The 25,862-nt window shown below is 45.1% G+C and overlaps 2 protein-coding genes across 2 annotated transcripts in view; both read right to left on the reverse strand.

Moving 5' to 3' along the window:
- The window catches only part of OC90 (otoconin 90), an 18,586-nt gene extending 14,864 nt beyond the window's left edge, over nt 1-3,722 (reverse strand). The window contains exons 1-2 of the mRNA XM_010135371.1: nt 3,677-3,722; nt 16-84 (exon numbers count right to left, since the gene is read on the reverse strand). Coding sequence (XP_010133673.1) covers nt 16-84; nt 3,677-3,722 — 115 coding nt within the window. The remainder of the gene's footprint in view (nt 1-15; nt 85-3,676) is intronic.
- Nucleotides 3,723-8,545: 4,823 nt separating this feature from the next.
- Nucleotides 8,546-24,642, reverse strand: HHLA1 (HERV-H LTR-associating 1). The gene is made up of 13 exons (XM_010135372.1): nt 24,567-24,642; nt 23,096-23,155; nt 21,745-21,825; nt 21,217-21,300; nt 21,040-21,123; nt 19,690-19,773; nt 19,079-19,135; nt 18,884-18,970; nt 17,094-17,300; nt 16,463-16,534; nt 9,234-9,390; nt 8,814-8,896; nt 8,546-8,589 (listed from the first exon to the last, which is right to left on the reverse strand). Exons 1-13 carry the CDS (start codon nt 24,640-24,642, stop codon nt 8,546-8,548), a joined length of 1,176 nt encoding a protein of 391 aa, XP_010133674.1.
- Between the last annotated feature and the right edge of the window lie 1,220 nt (nt 24,643-25,862).

Raw genomic sequence — 25,862 nt, forward strand, 5'->3', positions numbered from 1 at the left:
GTAAGTCATTCTTACGCAGGATTCTTTCAGGTGCGTGAAGAAGCTCTGGCAGAAATGCTGGCGGCTCCAACAACTCTTGGCCACCTACCTCAGCAAACAGATTTGAGAAGAAAAAGTTGTAAAAATAAAAATAACCAACAAACCAACAGCATACACTTCGTTACGCATACACGCCGCGGGCATTCCGATACCTTCCCACACTAGCAGGCGGATTTATCCACGCCAGGGAACACTTGCTCAGCTGCACCCACACCCGGGAAAGCCCAGCACCGTACTGGTAAGTCACACCGCCTTCAGCTCAAACACCGGTCCCCGCAGGACTGAGGTACGGCTAGCGCTGGCTCGTGTGCTGCTGTGCCCCGTGGAGCAGCAGCGCTTGCTGCGGTGAGTCAGTGGAATGGTATAAAATTGTTGCAGTTGTCCCAGACGTTTCTACTCCGTGCTCTTCACTTAACTGAAGTCAAGAGGTTTGTTTTTTCTGAGTCCTTACTGCCGATCGCCTTACTGCGTCTCTTCCTACCACTGTTTCTTTCTTAATTGCCTCATTTTCCTTTTGAAGATGCTGTGATGTATTTTCCACACTTTCAATTTTTTCTGTTAGCCATGCCCTGAATTAGGGTGAATTCAAGATATTTGTTCTCTCCCTCCCCCCCCTTTTTTCCTTGTTAATACCTTCTGCATGCTTTTAGGAGAAAATGCGTTACTTTGGATTTATTTAAACTTGGCTTTTCTGTTTTTTTCTTCAGAGGTAATAAGTCAAGGGTATTTATTGGCTCAAGGATCCAAAAACTGAAAAAAAAAAACCCCTAATGTTAAATTCACGGCATAGCTTGTGTCTCAGAATAGCTGGCATCAGGGAAACTGCCCGTTTTCTCTATGAGATATCCTGGGAAAGTGCTGACCGTTATCTTGCTTCTCTGTGGCATTTTCCTGTAAGAAATATAGGCATGAGTAAAGCGAAGTAGTGGGTTTTTAGATATAAGGATTAACTTCATGTTTAGCAAAGGATTAGGGGAAAAAAGGGACTTTTTAAAGATAGTTTATCAGGGCTTTCTGAGGATGCCTACTACTTTTGTGGAGTGAACAGGATACTCATGACAGCAGGGTTGTGCCTCCCGCAATTCATGTCTCAGGTTCAGTGGCAGAATCCAGATACGGGATTGAAGGAGGTAGGAAGAGGTGCTTCCTCTTACGTTGTTCTTTTCCTGAAAGTCTTAGCCACAGCAGAAATCTTTCAGATGAACAGCAATCCATCGGAAGTGTCCACTGCAGCAGGGCTAAGGGGGAGGGACTGCTCTCCACAAACCAGAGAAGGGCTCCCGATAAAGGCTGGCCCTTTCACAGAACTGGAACAAGGCTGTTGAAAGCTTGGTGACCATGAGGAGCTCAGTTTCAACCGAGATAACGGTGGGTCTTGCAAAATCGGCGGCATTGAATGCTGTGTATTTGTACCCATGCTTGCTGAAGAAGAGCTGCCTCTTATTTTCTGGCTTAAAGCCTGTATTTGCCCTGCAATGACAAACACGCTTCCCCCAAGCCATGTTCCACCAAGTGCCTCGGGGCGAGGTTTTCACACACAGCGTAACACCACGGCCCGGACCCAGTGTCTGTTGGTAAACGGCTGTTGGCTCCTTACAGCAAGATTTTGGAAAACAGGAGAATCCCGTTGTGTTGAAATGAGGCAGGGGAGAGAATTGATAAAGCCCCATTACAGAAGTGCTGGAAGTTGTGATTGCTCCAGCGTCCTTCACTTGCGCTTCGTTCTTCTCAGCAGACTTAATTTGTGCACCCGATTAACACATAAATGTTTGAAGTTCCCCTGGAGAAAAATCTCACCAGCTTGGTAAACCTTTGGCTCTTCTAATCTTTCATTACAAAGAACGATATTTCTAATTGTCACCAAGTCAAGATCAATGAACCAATGTCTGCTAACAAGATTGCTTAATTTTGTTTAGATTGTGACTCGTGACGGGAGAGACAAAGAGAAAATCCTTTCTGGATGAGTTACCCTTTTTTCTCCTTTTGCTATTCTGTCTTCTGGGGCTGTTGGTTCTGGGTCGTTCCCTGTAGAGCTTTGCACTACAAAAATCAATCCTATAAACCTCAGAAGACCCCAGGGAGGCAGCTTCTCTCACCTTTCTCTAAAACCTGAAAAATGGCTTGGCACATGCACTGAGGAGACTTGTATGACGCGTCAGCTCTTGGGCTTTCCAGCAGTGTATCTCTTCCACAGAATGTCCTTCAACATTCAGACGCCTGTAAAAGTGTTTCTGTACCGTGTCTGTGATTTTGCTACTCTGACAAGGATTTTCTGAAGTGTTACCTGAAAAAGGCCCATCAAAAAAGCATCAGTGCACCTCCAGTTGTTTTTCGCAATCATGACTGAAGAAGATGTCGTAGTACAGGGCCATTATAATCCTTGGGGACCAGAAACCTTGATGGTGCTGGGGAAAGTCAGGGTGCAGCAAACCCAACGGCCTTAGCTCCTCACAAAGATGCCAGTTCATGCACAGATATTTGCTTCTGTCTCAAAGCAGAGAACAGCAGAATAGATCCCACAATAGATCAATAAAACCAGTAATTCTCTCCAAACACAAAAATTTTACATCTTTGTTCTCAGATTATGCTTCACTGGGGGAAAAGAATCTACAAACTGTGGCATGGCCTTTTGAAATTTGGGGGAAAATCTCTTTCAAATGTTGTCAGAAAAATTTCTGAGTGGCCATATACTTCTGAGTGCCCTAGAGATCATCCACATCTGGGGACAGAGTACCCCTCTGTTTTTTATGAATAAATGGGGTAGGTATTTTGGCACGTGCTCCATCACTGCAGGGAAGTGCTAATACTCTCACTGATCTCTATCCGTGTAGTAGGAGTCTGAAGGTTCAGCTTTATCAATATATTGTAGCCCACGTGGTTTCCCAGACCTGTTTCTTTACTGACTTCTAATGCTCACATGCCCTTAGAAGAGAGGCAGCGGGTGAAGTCGAAGTAGGTCAGTGTGGAGTTTTGTCTAAGCCAAGGTGCTGAGCTTTCTTTTCCCTTTAGAAATAACCCCACGGAGCTCCCAGGAATGGTATTAGACCTTCTAAGAGTCCTGCTCTTCCTGCACCCCACCACTCTTGATGACATTCCGACACAGTGCGGGGACTGCAGGAATGTGAAAGGTGTGCCTGTCCCTGTCACTGGGAAACTCGGTCACCCATGACAATAAAATCTGAAGAGTTATATGAAGGAAAAAAAAACCCCTATTCACAGGAATATTTGCAGGAGGAACTTCAGCTGAACAGGAGTTCTACTTCAGGACGCACTGAGTGGTTTGCAGATTAAGACAGTAAGCATGTATTTAATGAGTAGAATCTCTCTGTATAAAACTTGTAACTTTTATGGAGCCTAAAGGGCTTAAATAATGGCCAAATGCTGGAAGAAAGGAACTTGCAATTTTTTTGTTACATTTTTAAGCCCACTAGTTTTTTCTTGCTTCACTACAATTGCTGAGAAAAAGATGCTTTATACGTCCTCCATAGATAAACTTATCTAAGAGCATCTGGGTGTTGCGCAACCAGGTTTGAGGGGACAGAGGCCGTGCTTCCAAAGCACCGTTTCCAAATGCACCTACGTAAAATAGGTTTTAAGCATGAATGTCAAATAGGCATAGAAATACACTGCCGCTTACCGCTGTACACCGCCATTGCCACAGACACCAGCAGAATTACCATCATTTTTCATCAAATCCGAAGTCAAGAAAAGGTCCCACAGCAGACTGGTGTGCCTGGGGAGTTAAGTGAAGCATTAGGCAGAATGTTGCCTCTTGAGTCTGAGAGTGGGAAGACAGCTTAGAAAACCATCCTTTTGTAGCCTGACCATATTTCTGATTGATTCAGTTCAGTTTTTACCCTTATCACAGGAAATGCATATGTTACAGCAATGATGAGCCTTATGTATCCTTCAAATTTTACGTGTCCTCTACAAACCTGTCTAACAATACTTGTTTTGATACAGCTGTAAGTGCATCAACAGGCTCTGCCAAACTGCCGCACTCAGGGGAAGTCCGTTCAGCAATAAAAAGGTGTACTTGAGGTTTCCTTTGTTTTGCAAAGTTTTCACATCTTTCTTGATCTAACAGGACGTTTGAGCAATTCTTCACATCATTACATTTAAGCGCAGATATTGTGAAACACTCTAAATGAAGAGACGTTCTGGATTGAACGTCTGTTGAACCCAGTTAATCTGCAATCCATCATCTCGGTTTGCTTCACACTGCAGAGATCTCTCCAGCTTTGTAATCACACGCAAACCTGTGTTGAGACCGACCTAAAGCATCGTTTACTTTCCTAAAGATAAACACTATGTTGCTTGGAGATCGTCAAGGTCTGGGCGTCCTTACAGAGGTGTGTGTAAAGAATTCTTCTGAAGCTAGAAGCCTTGCACTAGTATTAATTAGATGACAGACAATAGATGGGGTTTGATCTACAGTCACACTTTACCCTGAATTCAGAATGATTTTCTAAGTCAGGCATAGAGATTTTACAGCCAAATAAATTCGGGTGTATTTATCAGTTTTCAAAGCTGTTCCTATTGCTGATTATCTGCTCACTGAAGGTCCAATATGGCATTAATTTCTTTTTTAAAATCTTGTACTACTTCATCAGGCAGTGAGGGTATAAATCTAACAGCTCTGAATATATATATCCCAAATCTCTTACCTACAGCTCCACGGTCCCAGCAGCTTATTCTACTCCGTGTTTGCTCTGACTCCTGCGCTACGGAGCACGTCGAGAAAGGCTTACCTTGAGGATACTATGCGAAAGCAGCTGGATGGAGAAAAAATGGATTTCAGCAAAGTCAGTGCTAAGTTATTTATACCTGCTTGGATATATATCTCACCCATGTGACCACTTCCTTTATCAAACCAACTTCAACATTTATTAATTAATTCTTCCATGAGATTCCTTAGAGTCATTATGCCCATGGTGCCTCTTGGTAATATAGCTCCAGCCATGTAAAGGATCTATACTGAGAAGTCTCTTCTGCAGGTGCATTCTTGGCTCTAATTAAATAACAATCATCTCCTTGTTATTAATCACCCACAAAATCTCTGGGGCATGTGAATATGGCTTTAATAACAGCAAGAGGTAGTGTTCGGCGATGAAGGATGAGTGAAAATTTATACAGCTTTAAACACTGGCATTCCTCAGGGTTAAGAAGTCTGCTCTTGTCTATCCACAGTGGCTCTGATCCAAGGTGAGTGAAACCCAGGGGAAGGCTGAGTCGTTGAGCTTTGGGAAGGCTTCTCCATGTTGGGAAGATGTGCGTTCTACCAGGGGCAGACAGAGCCACCCTTCAAAGATGCCATCAACAAAGGGACACTGTCCACCGAATTTTAGCACAGGCAAGTGAGAAGTCTGACAATTGAAAACTGGAAAATTGTTACGTGTACAAAAGGTTCCTCTAAGGCCCCGTGAACTACTTTGTCTTCTGAAAGGCCTTTGACACCGTAAGAGCCTCACAGAGAAGCTGTTGATGTATTGGCTGGATGAGCCCAGTGAGTTGGGCTGAGAACTGGCTGAACGGCAGGGCCCAGAGGGTGACGGTCAGCAGCACTAAGTCTAGTTGGAGGCCAGCGACGAGCAGTGCTCAGCAGCGGTCAATACCGGGTCTAGTCTTGCTTAAAGTTTTCATGAGTGCGGGCAGGGTGTACCCTCAGCCGGTCTGCAGATGACACAGAACCGGGAGGAGTGACTGATACGCTAGAGGGTCATGCTGCCATCCAGAGGGACCTTAACAGGCTGGAGAAATGGGCCAACAGGAACTTCATGAAGTTCAACAAGAAGAGCAAAATCCTGCACTTGGGGAGGCACAACCCCGTGTACACGTGTATGCTGGAAAGCAGCTCGGCGGAAAATGACCTGGGGTACTGGTGGACACCAAGCTGAGCTTGAGGAAACAGTGCCCTTGCAGCAAAGAAGGCTAAGGGTATCCTCAGCTGTGGTAGGCAAAACATCGCCAGCAGATCGAGGCAGTGGACCCTTCCCCTCTACGCAGCACTGGGTGAGGCCAAAACTGGCGTCCTGTGTCCAGTTTTGGGCTCCTCAGTACGAGACAGAAATGAGCAAACTTCAGACAGTCCAAAGAAGGGCCATGAAGGTCATTAAGGAACTAGAGCAACTCCCTGTGAGGAGGGCTGAGAGAGTTGGCACAGTTCAACCTGGAGAAGGCTCAGGGGATCTCAGCAATGCCTACAAATACCTGAAGCGAGGGTGCAAAGAGCACAGAGCCAGGCTCTTTTCAGCGGTGCCCAGTGACACCACAAGAGGCAACGGGCACAAACTGAGACACAGGTGGTTGCCCCTGAACATGAGGAAACGCTTCCTTCCTGTGTGACCCAGCACTGGCAGAGGTTGTAGAGTCTCCCTCCCACTCTTCTCCTTTGGAGATGTTCCAAAGCCTACTGGACGTGCTCCTGGGCAACTGGCTTTAGGTGGCCCTGCTTGAGTGAACCAGGTGTCCTCCTGATGTGCCTTCAAACCTCAGCCGTTCTGTGACTCTGTGATTCTATGTTGAAAGGTAAAGGACAGGGTGCAGTCAGACCACTTCTGCGACCAGCCTTATCGAGGAACTTTATGGAAGAGTGAAACATGGCAGCAGTTATGCCTTAATTGTATTAAAACTAATTTTCATGTGAGCTTTGGTGATTCCAGTGGGAGTCTCCAGGGATTGCCCAAAGTGCATTTTTACTGCCTTGATGAACATTTTCAGCCTGACAAATCAGAGTGGCCTTGTCTGGCCCTCAGTGTCCTCTGAGATACCGATTTGTCTGTATGCCACCATCATTTTCTGTACTTCTGCACAGAGGCTTTGCAGGACACAAACCCCTGGAATCTGGGAAAACTTTGCGTGTTTTGGAGGGCTGCCAATGTGTTCACTTTTATCACGGAGCCTTGCTTTCACATTCCTTTTTTTATTTCGTGGGTTTTTCTCATTAATTGTCACTATTCTCCCAGGAAAGCCAAACAGTAAGTCTTGAGCAGCTGTGACAAGAAGGTTGTCATCCAAGACAGGTACCATTCATCCCTTCTACGTTCCTTTCCCCAGACACCCACAACCATGCGATAACTTCTAAACCTCTCGCCGTGAACTCGCTCGGGCAGTAGCTCTTAGCCCTTTCCAAGCCCTTACAGTGGAGATGGCTGTGACCTACCCCCAGCGCCATGGCTTGGGAACACCCTATCGCCCCTGTCCTTTAGCATGGAGATCAGGGCTACAATGCGAAGCTGGTTACAGTCATTAAAATAATAAGAAAAGAAGCTTTTAAAAGGGAATCTTTTTCAAAAGATATTTTTCTTTTCATATCGTCTTTTTATTCAAACCTAAAAAACCTCAGAAAGTCAAGTTGACTTTAATCATTGTTTTCTCTCCTTACGTTCTTGTTTTCATGTTCTTCCTCCTGAGTTCTCAAAAGACTTAATGATGTAAAAAATGTAAGAAAACATATAGATTTTTTTTTAAATCTTCAGGCTTTAAGATGTTTTTGTGAGATTTAAAAGCAACAGTTGCACAAAGGTGTAGTTTGCCCAGCTCTTCACCGCAGAACTCATCCTGCCCCGGGTGAGGAGAGGTGCTGCAGAGCGAGACCCCTCCGCAGCACTGCAGAACCATGGCCACGTTAATATTCCTGACTCACACATTCACTGTATCAACATTCCTACTTCTTCCACTGGCCTGACTTCCAACATCACCTGTAACAGCCCCCACTCCAGTCCATCCTGCTCCTTGACATGACCATCATGCTATGGGACACACCAATGAACCAAATTCTGGAATAGGGCTGCTCCATCCCGGGTGCAGAGGATGGTGCCACCATCCTCTTTGGCTTTATATGACTTTGAACATGTATTTCTTCAGTGAGACACCGATATGCACCCGCTGTAGTGAAAATAACCTTCTTTTACATACTAGTGGCTTGGTGACGTACTTCGGTTTGATAGTAGCATCGTATTGCTGCAGTGTAACAAAATACAGGATTGTGCAATTTTTTGGCCTGTTCTTCCCTTTTTTAGAAGGCATTTAGTTCACCAGAGGTGTACATAAGGGAGAGGATGACTCCTGGTGAGCTCACACAAATACATCACAGTGAGAGCACAATAGGTGTGAAAATTGCCATGGTCGAGCTCTGCATTAGGTGGGTTGCTGAAGTAATGGGAGACTCTTGGTTTGGAATTACGTTATCTTAACTGCAAATAAAACTAGAATAAACTATTTGCGTTCACTAGCCCGACATATGAATATCCTTCATAAAACAGGATTTTTAAAAGCTTTACAATGTTTTTATTGCAGTTACATCCCTTGTATAAAATACATCTGTTTTTACACATTATTTTTACAGTGGTTTGCAGAAAGACTCATTTCTAGGTTAACAGCTGGTTAATAGCTTCTCTTGTTACAATATTTGCAAGAACACGTTGCATCCTGATTTTTACACTGAGAAATGAGACAACTAAAATTGCCACCGATCTTCCAATTCGCAGTAAAACTCCTCAGTGCTCTAGACTGACATACAGATGTTTCTAAGGCATTTTTGTTTTAATGCTGGAAGAACACAAGAAAACTGTCATCAGAAGAGGGTTTTTGGAGGAAAATATGAGACACATATATGAATGTTACACAATGTTGTTTTTTTTTAATCCCTTACAAAATCGTTATCAGATAAAATAGCTGTCTGGTGAAAGACAGATAATACTGTGGATATCTAAAACTTTTTGTTATACCTTCAGAATAAGGTAGCTAGAGATGCCAAGAGAAAATATACTTACTGTGGGAGTAAGCAACTCTTTTGACTCTTCCACAGACATAACTTGCATTTTTCAAGAACCAGGAATAGTATTCAACACAGTCCCTGCAGATGTAGGGAGAGTTGTTAGGAGCAGTGGCTTGTTATCTTTCACCAGCACAGCTGTGTGCCCGCCACAGCGCTGATACTGAGTATGGAAATGAAGAGCTGGAGTCTGACCTCAGCGGGGCCATTAGGCATTTGGAAAAATTCAGCTGAGCTTTTTTCACTTAGTTTGAATGCTGGAAGCCGGATCAGGTATTGATCGGTGCATGGGTGGCCCCTTTGGGTCTCAGGCAGTAGCCACAGACTCTCAAATATAATAATATAAGCCTTGGTGACTGCAAACTGTCCTTTGAAACAAGAGATTTCGAGAGAGAGAGAAACTAGGGCTAGGTTTTACCTCATGGCTTCCTTTCTGGAATATCTTCTCTGACCAACACAGAGGCACAGCTGGAAAAACCTACACAGCTCCATCACGCAGAGATTGATCTTCTGCGCTAAGAGAGTGACGGGAGGCGCGGTCACGCGGGACAGTTTGAGAATTGCCTGTGGACACCCTAGGAAAAAAACACAACCCTGAACTAGTTCCGATACCTGTCCCATTAAATTTCTTGTGATGCCTTATCTGGGCTATGAGAATAATAAGCTCATGTAGATATCTGAAAATCAAACCTGAATGAGGCAGGTCAGTGAAAAGAAAACAACACACAGCTTGGCGGCCGCCTGAGTGAGAGCACAAATGTTCTGTTCTATCTATTATCATCAGTTAGGTAAAACCACATTAATTTTATTTATCAGGAATGTAAGGAACAACTCCAAGGATGTAATTTATTTATAGCTACCTGCTCAGGTGGAGGTTCAGTTGGCACTGAAGCATCAGTTTTCCACAGGGAAAAACAGGAAGACAAAGAACAGCTCTGTACGCTTTTTAATGTTTGATATTTCCTATATGCATACGATGATCCTTAAATGAAAAATTCTGGTCCCATATGCTTCCTTACACCTACCCTCTAAAGCTGAATCCTAGATTAAATATGACTGAGCTAATAAACAAACAGACTCTCACTGCTCTCTCCACCACTTTTTTTTTTCAGCATCATTAAGAAAATAAATGTGTTTTATGAAGAAGATATGGCTTTCTCTCTGAGCATCTCACCATCCGTCAGTTTTCCTCTTGTTTCTAGTGACTTGAACAGCTAATTTCAGCCCAGTTTTTAAGGACAGGTAGAGATCCTCTGGCTAAACACATTCCTACAAGTTTTTTGAAAATTGACAAGTAACTGGGGGAGAAAAGGTGAATTTTTGCCTGCACTGAGAGGAAGGTAGGAATCATTTCTCCATTTGACTATTTGCTTGCCGGGAGCCAGCTGGTTAATCAGTGTTTTTTCCTTCAGGTCACTGCCATTGTATTACTGTAACTCCAGAAGAAGGCAGGGAAATGGTGTAGCTGGGGATGGGCTCTTCCCCTCTTTTGAGCCAGCTAAAAGGAAAGTATCTAGTTTATGCTAATCACTGAATCTTCTGCAGTCAGCAGCGAGAGAAAGCAACAGCACAGAATAGGGGACGGCAGCTCCTGACAGAGCCCTGGATTGCTCTGTGCTTTTCCAGTGTCAGATACAGCCTCTCGTCAGACGCCCTTTCTGTCATAGAAAAGAGAAAAGAAGGGAAGGTGAAAACGGGGGTAGTTGAGAAGAGGTAAAGGCAAAATGGAAGCTGACTGCAGTTTTGCAGGAATTTTCTTCATTATTTTAAGAGAGAAAGCTAACATTTCTCCAGTCTTGCCTTCTCCAAACCCTTGCCTGTCACATATCAACTGCACCTTAGCTAACAGTTGTGCTACGATGAGTCAGAATCAAAGGACTTGCTAGGAAAACAAAAAAGAAACGGAGTATTTATAATATGCTAAAAGGCTACTGGGGCATGGCTAAATAGGTGTGGAACCCCCTCTCCATTGCATATTTAATAACTGTGATCTGAAGAGGAGATGCTGTGAGTGAGGGCAAGCTTTGGGTGACTGCAGTGAAGCCACCCGCCCTGCAAGGCATCGCACCTCGCCCTGGGGAACTGCACGTGCACACGGTGTGTTGTGCCCTGCAAACAGCAGTCCTTCCGAGGGGGTCCTCCCCCACACCTGCACTCCAAAAAATAAGGAGCATCCCTGCAAATGCCATGCTGGAGCCTGAAATACAGCCAGGGACCAGGCGGAGAGAGGGCACGTTTTGCAGGATGGGGCGTGTCCCCCTCACACGCACCTGTGGGAGCGGAAGAGCCCGACCGTGCAGAGCGAAGGTGGCTGCGGCGTGATTGGCAGCTGGCTTTTCCCTTGGTGAAACTAGCAGCAGGTTTGGCCCCGTGTTGGTAACCAGCCTTACCTGGAGTCTAATCCCCTCCGACAGTGTAATTGCATTTCCAGGTTCACATGTCTCACATACTTTGTAGCTTTGGGCCACCTTATGTTATGCGATAGGAGAGGTTATGGAGGTTAAATCTGCAGTAATGAAATTCTGTTGAAATAAGCTTGAGTCATCTAGTGCTGACAAGAAGTTTAATACAAAATGACATTCATGGGCAGGAGGAAAATAAAGGCACTGCCAACCTGAAAGAGATCACTATAAACCTATTTATTTCTCTTCTGCCAACACTGACCCAAGATAGCAGGAGTCACGGAGGAGTAACAGGCAACACTTGCAGTTCCCCAGTTCACGGCCCCCTCAGAAACCTGTTGGTGTGTCAAAGGCACTACACAAATATCAGCCGTAATTAGTCAGGGATGGGCAAGAGGCAGCCCCATTCCTCTTCATCTGAGCAGCGCTGTCCACCTAATAGCATTTGACAGACCTTGAATTTTGTTCCGCTCGATGGCAATTAAAAATGAATGATTTCTTGCTTTACTAAACACTCTTCATACCAATAACCAAACACCAGAGCATGCGGCAACGAGGGTTTAATAGAAATGGTCCACGCGAAGTGACGTTAGAGTGGCTGTGAATAATTAACGCTTGCAGAAGGCCACCCTCAACACATCTTGGTCTCCACCAAAGTGGGTACTCACCATCCTGCTTAACGGGACAAATGCTTGGCTCAAGCTCTGTGTTTTGCCGGCAGAAATTCAGCTTTGTCTAAATGAGAACTGAATGACTGCAATTTAGATTGGGACTCACCCACGTGGGAAAGAGAAGTCAAATAAAAAAGCTGAAAGCTAAACAAATGGCTTTGGTTTTCATTTTTGACAGTCACTTAATTTAAAATGAATGATGCATTTACATAATACTGTGTTTATTTAACATTGAAACTCTCTTTCAATTAATGTTGTATTTAATTTTGTTTGAATTGGGTCGTATGCTCACACCATATTACTGAAATTGAAATTTTCAGTGCTTTATATCTCCTCTAATAGATTTATACTGGGAAATGTAATTTTTTATTCAATTCATGAGTTCCTACAAATTTGGATAGAAATGAAAAGAAGAATTAAAAGTAGGAATTTATTTCAGAACTTTTTTTTCTAAGAATTTTCTTTCCTAAGAAATTGAGTCAGTCAAAAGAGGCCAGAAAATGTAGGAACCGCAGCTCCCTGTGCGTAGCTTTGCTGTTATCTATTTGAAATTACTGTCACGGACAGAAAAGTGACCAATTCTTGCTGCAGTCAACAGACTTTTCCATTATTAACTCAAAGCCACAACGGTCTGATGCTGATATCAGATTTTTCTGCCAGTGAAAAGCGATGTTACGGCTGCGGTGGGTAACTGAGATTTACAATATCCCTCTCTGCATGCTCTAATGTGCACCCTTGCCTGTTTCATCCGTTGGCATCCCATTTCTGTGATTTAAGAAATGGTTTCCTGGAATAACGTCTCAGTCTTCATGTGGATGCCCTTCATTGCTTTGCCATCCCACTGTTCGATCGATTTTCCCCGATGCCTGACTGATACACACGGGTAGAGAGCCTCTTCACCGTGCTTTCTGATGGAGAGGCATGTGGTGACTCTCCGTTCCCTGGTCTCACCGAAATCCCTATTTCCTGGCCTTTTCAAAGCAGGCTGGTTCCCATCCTAGGTTCTCCAGGGCCTGTAGTATTGCCCATCAGCAAGTGGCACGTGAACGAAGTCTGGACTGCACACCACAAGTCCCATCACACTCTCCAGCACCCTGCAGTTGGGAGGCTGTTACTTAGTCCTCAAGTCTACCTCCCCCAAAGCAAACAAGACATGCAGAGAACTTGGGGTTTGTGCAGAATTTCTGATGGATGAGAATTATTGTGGCATATTCCTCTGCTCTCAGTCTAAATAGGAAGAGCTAGTTCATATTAAATTCTTCTTTTCACACCAAGGGCATCAAGAAATCAAACTAAATTCATGCGATATGCCATGGGCTCATTTTCTTCAGCCAGACAACGTACGTCAAGGGGGTGAGCTGAGGACTTGGGTATTTTGACCACTTTAAGCAGAAGTGAGAGGAGAGAAAGATCAAAAAAGGCTCTTTGGCTCCGTACCTCTGCGGTTCCAGAAGCCTCTTACATAAAAAGTGCTCCTTGGCTCAGCACCAGTGAGTCTTCTCCTTGGAAATATGTCCCAGTAGATACTTTTTTCCCGCCATGTTCTCAGGCCTCCCAGGCAATAGGTTCTTCTCCCTCTCCCCTGACAAAGCCTTTCTACAGGACTTGTGTTTCTATGATCACCTGATGCTGTTGTCTGTCTTTATTTTTCATGGTCAGTGTTTTTAACTCTGATAACATTATTTCTGAAAACAAATGCCCCACGGAGTCTTAACGCTCTCAAATGTTTTCTTTTCTAATAGCATGAGTGAAAGACAGTCAAAAAAAAAATAGAAGACAAGCAAACCAACAGATGCTGATAAACTCAGCTAACAAGGACAGGACTAGGAACCACGAAAAACCTGCTCAGAATCAGCAAAAGCTACAAAAAGTAGCAGCACAGGATCCTGGCCTTGGGTTGCTGCAATATGCCCCAGCAGCAAAACCAAGGGAAAAAGCGAATGACACCAACTATGTGTTTATTCCCAGAGACAGGAACATTGAAGATTTGTGAAAGGACATTTCTCTGACTCAAGTATGTTTATCCCCTCAAAAGACCCCCCTTTTACAGACAAGTAAAGTTGTGTTGGAATTCAGCAATGAACTGAGAGAAGTCCGTGTTCGAAACACAATTAGTGATTGTGAGATTAGCAGGGAACGCAGGCCAGAACTTGGATTTTAAGCCTCTGAGGAATCCCGAACTGAAAGCCGGAGGGTTGCCTGTATGGAGCCAGGGAGCTGGCTACACCCCTGATGCTCCGGGTCAGCTCTACTAGCAAAGGACCACAAGGCTGCAGAGTTCCTCTTTGTGCAAAAACCTGCTGCTGATGCTTCGATTTCCACTTTGCCCCTCCTGTTTGGACAGGCTATCCACAGCAGTTTTCTCTTACTCAGGTTTAGTAGGAACCCATATCAAAGACTTAAAATTTCCTTCAACAACAGTAGGATGGTAGTTTATTTTTCCATGTTTCCTATCAATCCATCAGAAAACATACAATCAGCACTCCTCTTTGATCTCCTTGCGCACCATCCTTCAGAATTTGCAGGCCTTTATTTGCTCATGTTATCAGATTGTTTTGTTGTCCCTGGATGTCCAAACTGACCTTTGAAAAAGCAGTATTTGACTGGCATTTCAGTTCTCCTAATATCAAGTCCAAAGGATACTGAAGAGCCCTGCGATTTAGTCTGATACATTATCTGTGCGCTGTGCATCTGTGCTTCCCTAAATCACAGCGCAGAGACACGAGCATTTCCAGCAGTCCCTCCAGCAGCCCTCACCACCCAGCACGACTCACGGTCCCACTCATCTGTGGTAGCAGCAGCGTTAACTCACATGGGTAACAACAGCCTCTTCCCAGAGAGTCCCCGAGCGCAGAGCTCCGCCATGGCTCTAGGATGCCAAACTGCAGGACATAGTCCTAATGCCAGAAAACATGGAATTGAGCCTCCTGCTTATTCTGGAGAAGTGGGGACCATTTTTTTCCTTTCTAGTCTTGAGCTGAGCACCAGCATTGCCCCAGCATCATGCACTGTAGTTCTCAAACTGACCTGAGGTAGCAACCAGATTTCTATGCCCTCTCTGGAAAGATGCTGCTGCACTGAACAGCAGATAATCACAATCAGAGTCTGTAGACATGCAGATCCTGTCTGGACGCCAGAACAGACAGTCTGGATTTTCCCTCCAAATACAACCGCAATATGAAATTATAACAATACTTTTGTGCTTTCCATATTAGTATCAAAGCTGGGACATATACACCAACGTATCCCTCAGACTGACTTCCTTAACTACCAGGGTCATGGTGAGTATTTAACCAGGAATGACGACGCACCTGCAACTTCAGCTGTACCTTGCCCACTGCTCAGCTGGCCAACTGGCTTGGTTTCCAGTGTGACCACTGGGAGCAAGCACACCAGACTGGGAGTGGAAGGAGCCCAAGACACTGAAGATGTTTAGAGCATGGGGTGCCTTTTATCTAGTTCTAGGTGTCCACGATGTTGGTACCTAGAGCTGAGTTAGTTGTCTTCAGACTCCAAGCCTGGCATTTGTGGCTGAGATTTATTCCCGTGGTACACCTGAGCTCTGCTCCTACTTTACAAATCTGGGTGTAGGTAGCCTGGGCTCAAGACACACAGACGTGCTTAGCATCCGAAGTAGGTGCTGGACTCTCCCAGAGTTCAAACTCCACTCCCAGCACTGAATCAGGTCCAGTTTTTCAAAGCATGTAATCTCTTACTAAATACTTATCTGTAAATATAATTTTGCTGCCAAGGTATGTGATACTTAGAAGTGGGATGGCACATCATCTTATATTAACGATTTCTAACTCTTGATTTTGGTGCTTAAACAGAAGAGCTGAGCTTTCCTGAAAACCTCCTGATAACGATCCTCTAGCTAGAGAGGAAGTCTGCAGTACCATAAATTCAGGGCAGTTCTGGGGAATTCATGTGGTGTGGATTGAACTTAATCACTTGATTTGTACCAATAAGGAGATTTAAAGCATGATACTTTTGGAATGAACTAAGTTTGAGATTCTCCAATAACCAACCCATGAAAACCGACACGTGGAGTACATTGTAATGTACACGTTAATTCCACCACCACAACAGAGTTTGTATTTTGAATGTGTGATAGTGAGTGATTCACAAACATGGAAGCAGTCCCTTACACATTTTGGGAGTTCTACATGCATAAGATATCACGTAAATTAAATTCTCCGTGGGAAAATTTGCGTATCGATATAATTTAAAACATGCTGCTATTTTGCTGCATGAGGTGCAGCTACTTACTGGTAGCTGAGTGAAGTTTCAGTGTCACACCAGGCCTGTGGGGTGGCATAGACAGAACCGAGGAAGGCAAATCTGAAGGAAGGAAAAGAATATAACTTGCCCTGACATCTTTAAAACAAAACAGGAAGGGTGAATGAAAGAATAACAGAACAGGAAAAAAAAGCTGGTCACAGACCACCAATAAACACTTGTTTATTGATGTTGATGTGTAAATACATTCACAGTTGCCTGTTTCTGTAGGTATTATTTTCTATTTCCTAAATGTGCCGCTGACACATTTTGTTATCACCCCGGATCAATCTCACCTGGCTCTGTTTGCATCGGTTTGGTGGTTTCTTGAGGAGACTCTGTCTGCATCCAAAACGCGTACATGTCAGCTACGGGGACAGAAGGACACGTTCTTTCAGGTGTCGTTCAGGATATCTGCTATTAACCTGTCTGCTGAGAAGAACTGCTGTATATGAGATGGCTCAACAGCTGCAGCCCCCCACCCAGTACTTCCAGTGGCATGTAAAAATGCCAAGATGAAAAAGGAAGGACAAAGGGTGTACAGTGCTAGCTCTTGGAAAGTCCATAGTCTAGGGAAAGGAAGGATTTAAAGATGACATATTCTGTGGAGACCAAGAGAAGCAGCTCTATATTGCTCCTCTGCAGGTCTGCTCACCAAATTTGAAGGAAAATGTGAGGGAAGACCTGGGTGGCAGAAATGCCCCTAGGGAGCAAGACTTCTTTTTTCCCCCAAGGACAAGAAACTACAGGATGGAATCTGTAACTGATTTTTGCACTTCTGCAATAAAGAATCGACTCACTAGTGACCCAGAGTGGGTCTCCCTGAAGGGCCTCCCAACCTCCACCTCAGAGATGTGGTTTCAGCTGTTGTCCAAACCACACTGCTAGCAGCATGAGGCAGGCATGAGTCCTCCTGGCTGTACTCACCGCGGCTGGGCTGCAGGGCTGGCGACGGTGCCAAGTTCCCCCCAGAGGCTGGAGGGGGTCCGGTTGTGCCTTGTGGTCTGGAAGCATTCAAGTGTGCTGACAGAAACCCTGATCCTTTCACTCCAATCGTCTTTGGCCATGATGGGAACCTCGTGGTGGGGATTTCCTCCCCTTTCTGGGCAAGAGGGATCCTGGTAGCTGGAAAAGCTGGAGAGGCAGAGAGAGGACACCAGCAACGCACCGTGGGTGCTGGTGCCCCACAGCAGCAGCAAGTGTAACACACCGGGTGACAATAGTACCTAAAATACTGCCAGAAAATCTCATCTTGTCCTCGAGTGCTTCCCCTGGCAGGTGAGCGGCCACCTCTCCAATTCGTTTTGAACATCGAAACATGGGCAGTGACAATGATGTTGGAAATTTTAGCTCAGAACATTTTAACATGCAAGTTTTCATAAACAAGAGAAACTGAGATGTTCCTGAAAAGTGTGGGGCTTTTTCTTCACGTAAATTATTGTTTATTTCCTAAACTGCTTCACCACAGAGGAAGGAGATGAAAGCTCTTGTTTATGCAAAGGGGAGCAGGCAGGTGCTTGGGGGCAGATACAGGAATTTGAGAGCTGAAGATATTTTGTGGCAGGAATGACACTTGGGTCTAGAGGAGATAATAGAGGTTGGAATGTGGTTAGGCAAATCAAAAGAGCTTATAAAGACACAGCAGCCTGACTGGGGAACACGGGACAGTTTGCTGTAGAGAGATGCAGCTGTGGTAACAGAGAGGTATGGAGTCAACGTCTTCTACTACGTGCAAGCAAGTGCGAAGCCTTGCTTTTTTGGCTTTCAAAATGAGGCAGAGTAGCACTTTTCCATCTTGTAGCCCTGTGGCGAAGGGAAATGCGTTGAAGTTTATGAAATGCTCAGCTACTCACAACTGAAGGCCATATAAAGTCAAAGAGAAAAATACAGAAAAAAATATAATTAAAAAAGGAGAGAAAACAGCTTAAACTTTTTGCTGTTGTTGTTTAGAACCACCAACCAATTTTTCTTTTCTTCTCTGCCTCTTTAAAAAACTTCTTTCTCCAATAAAAGCCTTCTTACAATAGTTTTCCTATCCTCCAGCTATTCAAAGCATTACTGACACGATCTTCTGCTGGTTTGGACAAACTTTTATCCTGCTCGGTAACTGCCATTCACCACGGCAGTGCTGTGCCATGAACACACACGATCACTCGTCAAGGCATTGATCAAGGAGACCATCAATTTAGGTCTGACAATATTCGCTCACTTTTAAATGTCCACAGATATGCTGCTGACAGATCCATTGTTTCCTTTGGGTCTTCCTGTAATTTCATGAAACTTGAGAAAATTGAATCTAGGTCTTTGAGGTATGAGAAGACAGGATTAGAACGCTCACCATCCATAGAATATTGAGTAATAAAAAGGCAAGAAATCAGGTGCTGATATAATAGAAACACCTTTGTCTTTTTTAATTAATTTGTGTCTTTGATGGTTTTTTTAATAGGAAAGAAGTGTTCTTCAGCTTTTAGCACAGCTAAACTTGCCATCGATTGCACCATCTGCCTGTTTTAACCAAGCACTGAAAACGAGAAATAGTCAGGGGTAGCCATGAGAGTTGAGCACCTGAAGTGTGCGCGTAAGTAATAATAAAGGTAGAAAAAAGAGTATTTTAAAATATTTTTAGGTTATGAAGATGAGGTATTCATTGCAAGTGCTGCCTGGATGTGGTTTTCACTGGTGTTGCTGTTCCCTTTTATTCCCCAAGATGCACTTACCCAGGTCAGAAGAAGTGTTACTGGAAAACGTGTAATTAATAACAGGAGACTTCTCCAGCATTTCCCAGAAGCCAGACAGATTTCTCCCTGCAAACAGAAATACTCACAAATACCGAGAGAGGCTTGTTTCTAGTACAAGTCATCACTGAGAGTAAGCAGGGCAGTATTTTGGCGTGAAATGGTTTCAACTTTTACCTGTCTGCCCTGTCATCACACAGATGTAGATACAGTCTGAATTGTTGCTCTGACGCACTGAAAGACAAAAAATATGTAAACCAGATCATTGTTGCCAGTTTTCATTATATGATATTATCTTGAACAGTTGAGAACACAAACACAAAATAGTATGTGGCAACTGCAGCTGGCCAAATATTTTCCTTCTGATCTCATTTTTGACAACACCCCTTGAACCAGCAACAAATCCAGATGCTAATATTTCTAGAAGAATTGTTTCTGTCTAATTAAAATTCTAAATTACAAGTACTTTTGCACGGAGAAAGAATTCTTTACATCGTATATCCCATAATTGTTCTTTGGAAATTGTAATTCCCCGAAATACCAGTATTTAATAATAATTCCCCAAACTTTCAAACCAAACATAGCTGCTCTATATTTTATATGTAATCGTTATATATATGTATCTTGGTCCTCTAAGGAGACTTTGTTTACAACTGCAGTCCATGCTCTGCAAGAAGATTGCTGCTGAGTAAGAGCGATAGGATTTTACACACCTTTCTACGCTTATTTCTGTGCCAGGAGTAAATGGGACAAATAAGACAATGATAATGTTAAAAGGAAATGCAAACCTGAGAGGATAGAACCGGATTTGAAAATTTCTGTCAGGTAACTGGTGGAGTTTCCAATAATATCAACGAGTAAAGCTGTAAAATCTAGACAACAAAGTAGAGAAAGTTTATGATTGAAACCACATATTCTATCATCTGTGCTAGAGTCAAAAAAATCACTTTTATATGTGACCATATTTTGGATATATGCGTGTACCTGACCTGCTTAAAATATTCTGAAGTTCGAAATGTTTCTGCTGCGTGGGATTGGATTTAAGAAGCAACCAGAATACTCTGCAGAAGTATGCCACAAAGTTGATAGCCAAAATCACACCGATGCGCCTAAAAGTAAACTTAAATGGAAATTATCTTCAAGAGAACGATTTAAAGTAACGCTCTACTTTACTTAAAAAGCAGCAGGACAGCTAAAGCCCGTAGATTTTGCCTGCACTAACTGCCCATCTGCCAGGTAGGACCTTCCAGGAGGGGTCTGATTGTCTTCCCTGAGGTCTGCTTCAGACCTACCAATGACGTTGTTGTAAGCCCAAAAATCGGCTAGTGGTGGCGTGTCAGGTTCTAGCATTAACAAGTCAATGTTCTCACTTAGGGAGTGACGGACGTGAGCCCCGTGTTGGGCCCTGAATTTTAGGATGATGCTCTAATCACCAAGATAGTCTGGATTTGGGCAGAAAGGTTAAAATTTCTCCATTATCCTCCAAGGCTTGGTTCCCTGTGCAACAAGGCTGGTGAGACACACGGGTCCAGAAAAAGCTATGAACACCATCGTGGTCACGTGTGCGGTCGTCGCTTAGAGGGTGTGGGTTCCGGTCCCTAGCTGCTGCGCTACTCTTGATAACTTACATTAACTAGCCACAGAACCCAAGTGCTCAGACTTGCCCGAGAGCATTTTACGCTCCATTAAACAGCTCTATTATTTTAACAGAGGGGCTCGTTGAGGTTACTGGAGTCTACTGGTGCAGAGGAGCCCATGTTCATCTCCTGTGGGTTATCTCAGAGGAGCGGCAGTGCCGAAGGTAGTGAATCATCCACGGCTGGCATGTCTCTCCTGCACTGCTCTTTGTACTCGAGGAGGAAATGGAGGTCTTTCTGCCGAGTAAACCACACCGGTCTCTTGCCCGATGGCTCCATCCCAGACTGGCTGACTGGGTGCAGCCATCCAAGGCTGAGTTTGCTGAGTGACCCACAAGGTTCAGAGCAGCCGCTTGTTATGTGTTGCGGCTGTGGCCTCAGTCAGCGTGGTGATCTTCCTCCGAAGGATGAATCCTGCTGACTTCAGGTTACAGCTTTCAGCCCCAAAGGAAATAATTCAGCTTAAGCACGTAAAACTGCCAACATCTCCTGTGTACCCACCTGTCAAGTCATTTGTCACGTTGTCCAAACAGTAGCAGTAATGCATAGGGAACTTGCCAGGATCAATGTTTTTCACGTTAGAAACTGTAGGGAGAGACAGAGGAGAGTCAGTTCCTTGATGCACAGGCACTGCGAGGGGAAAGGCTCCCGTGCGGAGCACAGCGCTGGGGCACTCACTGTTATAAATGGTGACTGACACTTTGTGGAAGGCAAGGGAGCTGTGAGATGTGATGCTCAGCAAAGAGAAGAGTTCTTTGGTACCTGCAGAAACACATGCCCGTACTATCAGCAGTTGGAACAAATTATGAGAACAGCATGTTTTCACTCCACTCATTTAATTTCTAAAAGACTCCTGAGGTGCTGATACTATACAGCTGCCTGAGACTCAGTTCTGCTCATTTCCTCTGGGGAAGGATCATTTGTATTCCTTCTTCTTTCTTTCTTTTTTTTTTAAATTCAAACCTACACTGGATTATAAAGTGCTTTCTAAAGGCATCCCAGAAGTAATCACGTTGTGTCTATATATAAATGCACGCTAATTCCTAAATTCTTCAGGGCAACCACCTGCATTATAAATGCGCGAGGGTGACGTGCTCCCAGAATCACTTCTGGCGGTGGATGCCACGCATTCATGGCTTCTTCTGCCCGCCCCGTTAGCCGTTTATCTCACTGACCGCCGAGAGCTGCCCAGCCTTGTGTCGCTACCTCTGAGCGCCGTGTCCACCATGCCGTTCACCAGCTCCGTCAGGTTGATAGCAGCCAGATCCACCGACCTCGCAGGCAGCTCTGAAAAAGAGGAGGTCTCTGAGCAGAGGCTGCACAAGGGTGCAAGGAAACGGCCGTTAATGCCCTGCTTACATCCAGCAAAACTCTTCCAGAACGGGAAAAGCACCACGAGCAGGTCGTGTATCAGAGTGTACCGAAAAACCTCTGGTGGAAAAATAAAGATGCCAGGAGTGTGGAGAGGAGTCTGGAAGACAGCAAGATGGACTGACCAGAGAGTATGGGTTCTGGTCCCAAAGTTTAGGTCTGGGCCAAAGGTTAGGTCGGGCTTTACATCCCTCATCCCCGGAGCGTGTCCGTGAGGCTGCCGCTGCGGCCGGGCCGGTCCTGGCGTGCTGGTGCCCTCTCGTGCTGGCCCGTGGGAATTTACTGCCAAAAGAGCAGCACGTCGCTCTTGGCAGGTCGCCACCGGAGGAGAAAGTGCCTAGGAAACGTTCCCCCTTTCCCAATGCTACGTGGCTATGGGATGAAAATACGGATTTTTTGTGCTGGTGCCCTCTCGTGCTGGCCCGTGGGAATTTACTGCCAAAAGAGCAGCACGTCGCTCTTGGCAGGTCGCCACCGGAGGAGAAAGTGCCTAGGAAACGTTCCCCCTTTCCCAATGCTACGTGGCTATGGGATGAAAATACGGATTTTTTTTTTTTTTCAGCTCCCTTGATGGCTATATTGCTATGAGAGAATAAATCGACTGTATCTGAACCACACTTTTTATTTTAACATTTTCTCTCTGTTGATGTTGCTTATTTGTTTTTCCTGAGTCAAAATTTCCGAGGATTTTCTTTTGCTTCCAACCCACAGCCACGCGGGAGCAGAGCAGTGTGGTATCTGCGTGTGTGCAAGGAGGAAGGTCTGTGTGTGCATGACAGAGAGAGGAAAAACAGAGCAGGGCAGAAAGAGAAGCAGAGAGAGCTGAGAAGAGAACAAAATTGAATTTGGGAAGAAACAATTTTCCAGTGATATCAGTATTGTTTTTAGCCAACTCAAAACCAAGCTGCACCTCAGGGCTGGAAGCAGGGCTTGCCCTCAGCACAGAAGAGAGAAAAGGAGCACAAAACGGAACGAAGAGCTGGGAAGGAGAGAAAGGAAAAAGAGAAAGCAACATTTTAGATTCCAAAGTGGCCAGTGACCTGGGTAAGCCCCGGGCTGGGTGAGGAGCCCTTGCTGCAGTGGAGGGTGGGGGTTCACAGGCTCTGCCGACACCTCCATGCCCAGCACAATACCTCCCATTCCCTTTAACACCTCCCCACAGGTCTCCCAACATGCTGCTTGTTACCTGCGGTAGCCAGCACTGCCACTTGCTTCTCTTTCTTGTTTTCTCTTCTTATGCATGAAGCTGCGAAGTGAAGGAAGAGACTGAGAAGCAGTTTTCCTTGTTGAGATACCAAGCAACTCTCTGTTGGATTACTTTACTGCTCTTAGTCATGATAGCTCAGAAACTGATGGACATCACGCTGCAAAGTGAGCCACTGAGTATGCACAACAGCAGCTGATCGAGTGCCTAAGAATAAGGATGTCCTAAAGGACTGGCCAGGTCCTTTAGCAGCCAGCTGAAGAAAGAAAACAGACCAAATATCTGAGCTCTCCCCATCAACTTACAAATAGAAAGAAAGAAAACAGTAGCAAACTGTTGTAGAGATCTGCGCTAGGCTTGCACAGACATTGACCACAAGGTTCATCGTATGATAAGGCCAAATCTAAACAAATCTTCACAGGCTGCGTCCACATTTGTCATTCAGAGCAGTCATTCGACTCGTTCTGCTCTCAAGAGCTGTGTTGCAGGAGGAATGAACTAGAGCTGGGCCCAAGAGATGGAACTCGCTTTCTGGGATTTCCTCAGCGACCAACAAAGGCAAGGTGCAGAGCAGAGGTTTGCACATTGCAGGACAAGTTGAAGAGCAGGAGTTTGGTGCTTAGGTTCCCTATTCCATCAGCGGAGAGTTAAGTGACTCCAAAGGCTAATCCAGAATGAGCTGGTGCTAGCAATCACCAAGCTCCCTTGCCCCTCTTCAGCTTCTCAGTACACCCAAGCTCCCCAGGGAGAAGGTCTCTCCTGGGAGCTGGTGCTGAGAAGGGCTCATCTCAGTGGTGGTGATGCCCTGCTCTGTGTGCTCTGCCCTAACGGGCAGAGATTTCACCAGGGAATAGCAAGCCTGGGTTCAGGGTCCTCTGCAGTACGATAAATCTGTAGGACTGGAAGCAGTGGAGGAAAGTGGAGATGTGACTCCACAGTGTGGCTGTTTGTACCTAAACTGATGAAATCTGGGTGCTTGTCCTTAATCATACAAAAATGTATGCCTCGTACAGAAGGCAATCCCTGGATACATTCTCTTTCTCCTTCTCTCTTTTATATACATAAAGGAAAAATACCCTGTAGACAATTCATGGTACAAGGCCTGTCAGTTGTGACTCCTCACCCAGTGCTAGTCAGCTGCATTAACAACCCATCCTGAGTATGAGCTACGTTTGAGCTAACAATCTAGGTGGTAGGAGCTCTTCCAACTCTTCTCCCGCTTTCCATATAAACCTTTTTGACTCCAGGTTCATAGCATGGGATCCAAGAACAGATTTTGCCATCATCTGCTCTGCCCTGCTGCATCCACCAGCCCTGGAGCTCCCACTTGTAGCCTTGCCAACAAAGGGTCAAAGAACCAAGCCTGCCACAGAGGTGGGAATGGGTCTATGGGAGCAACTGGAAAGGAGACAACTGGGTTATTGCCCAAGGAGCACCAAAACGTCATCCTTACCTGTGCTGAAAACCAGAAAGAGACACAGAAATCCTAGGCTCATCTTTGCTGCCACGTGCCAGCAGAACCACTGCATTACGGACTCCGACCTCCAGCAGGTTTGGTTGCTCTAGGAGAAAGAAATACTGTTTTGGTGGTGTTAAAGCTTGTGGTCATGTATGATTTTGTCCAACCCCTGTCCCAGAATGATGTGACCATGAAAGAACCAGTAGCTCTCTAGGATGTAGAGAAGAGATTCAAGGTATAAATTGCAAAGAACCAGAAATCTCACAAACAGAATTTTCATCTACATGAGGGTGTCACGGGCTTAGTATGTTACTTTTGATTTTTGAGTCCTGTGTAACTCTGGCTTTGGTGGGACCTTGGTAAGGTTGTCTACAGAGTCTGTTTCTCTGGCAGGATGACCTGTGCCCAAAGCACCCTGACGTGTCAGATGCCTACACCCTTTTATTCCTGTACTATAAGTGACTGTCTCTGGAAGATCTAAGTTAGAGAGAGCCATGCTTCACGATAATAGCTGAGTGTCTATGGGCCACAGACCTCTCCCTAAGCACATTCCTCATGGACCGTGTCCAGCACACAGGGTGTGATCAGGCTATGTGGCCAGAGCTGTCAATATGTGCACCAACCCAAGAGAAGCCAACATGAAATATGGCCAAAAGCCATGCTGCCACCATACTGTCCCTGTGACATAAGGCTGATCTTAGCTGGAGGGTCTCTGCTGCCCATACAAGCAAAAAAGTCCAAACCTCTGCACTTTAGGAGGATTTTGGCTATGTGGTGAGCAAGAGACAGACCTAGGGGGTGGGAGGAGAGGACATCATCTGCCTCACTTTCAGTCTGCCTCTGTACATCAGTGGTCAGTGCTCGCTTCAGAGTGGGGAGACTTGATTTCCAGCTCATGCTTCAAGGAACATGGGCTCTTCTGGGTCACCAGTCAATCATGTCTGGACTAAACCAGAAATCCTTGGTAAGGGTATTTCACAGGCTGATGTGCAAGCACAGCTGTTTTGCAATGGTTGACAAGTAGAAGGGTTGATAGACTGTAGGTCAATTCCTGTCAGGGATCTAACTCCATTACTGATTTATTTAAACTGGCCCGGAGCTGTTCATGGTGGCAGGATGGGGAAAATCATCTGACAGAGGACTGGGAGCAGCAGGCCAGGGCAGGGGCTAGAGACAGCACTTTCCCAAGAGATAGAGAAGAGGCAAGAAGATTGACACAGGAAGGCTCTGTCCTACCAAGGCATCTTATGGGGGGGAGGGGGGGGGGGCGGGGCCGGGGGGGGGGGGGGG

Source organism: Buceros rhinoceros, unplaced genomic scaffold (genome assembly GCF_000710305.1).
Source record: "Buceros rhinoceros silvestris isolate BGI_N320 unplaced genomic scaffold, ASM71030v1 scaffold3974, whole genome shotgun sequence".
NCBI classification, from domain to species: domain Eukaryota; kingdom Metazoa; phylum Chordata; class Aves; order Bucerotiformes; family Bucerotidae; genus Buceros; species Buceros rhinoceros.

What these genes read in the sequence shown, in the direction of transcription:
- HHLA1 (XM_010135372.1), bottom strand. Translation starts at nt 24,642, where the DNA reads ATGCAGTGGTTCTGCTGGCACGTGGCAGCAAAGATGAGCCTAGGATTT. An exon ending in CGTGACAAATGACTTGACAG is followed by an intron (nt 19,774 to 21,039) that starts GTGGGTACACAG and finishes TTTGTTGTCTAG; the next exon opens with ATTTTACAGCTTTACTCGTT. An exon ending in TGTGATGACAGGGCAGACAG is followed by an intron (nt 18,971 to 19,078) that starts GTAAAAGTTGAA and finishes TTCTGTTTGCAG; the next exon opens with GGAGAAATCTGTCTGGCTTC.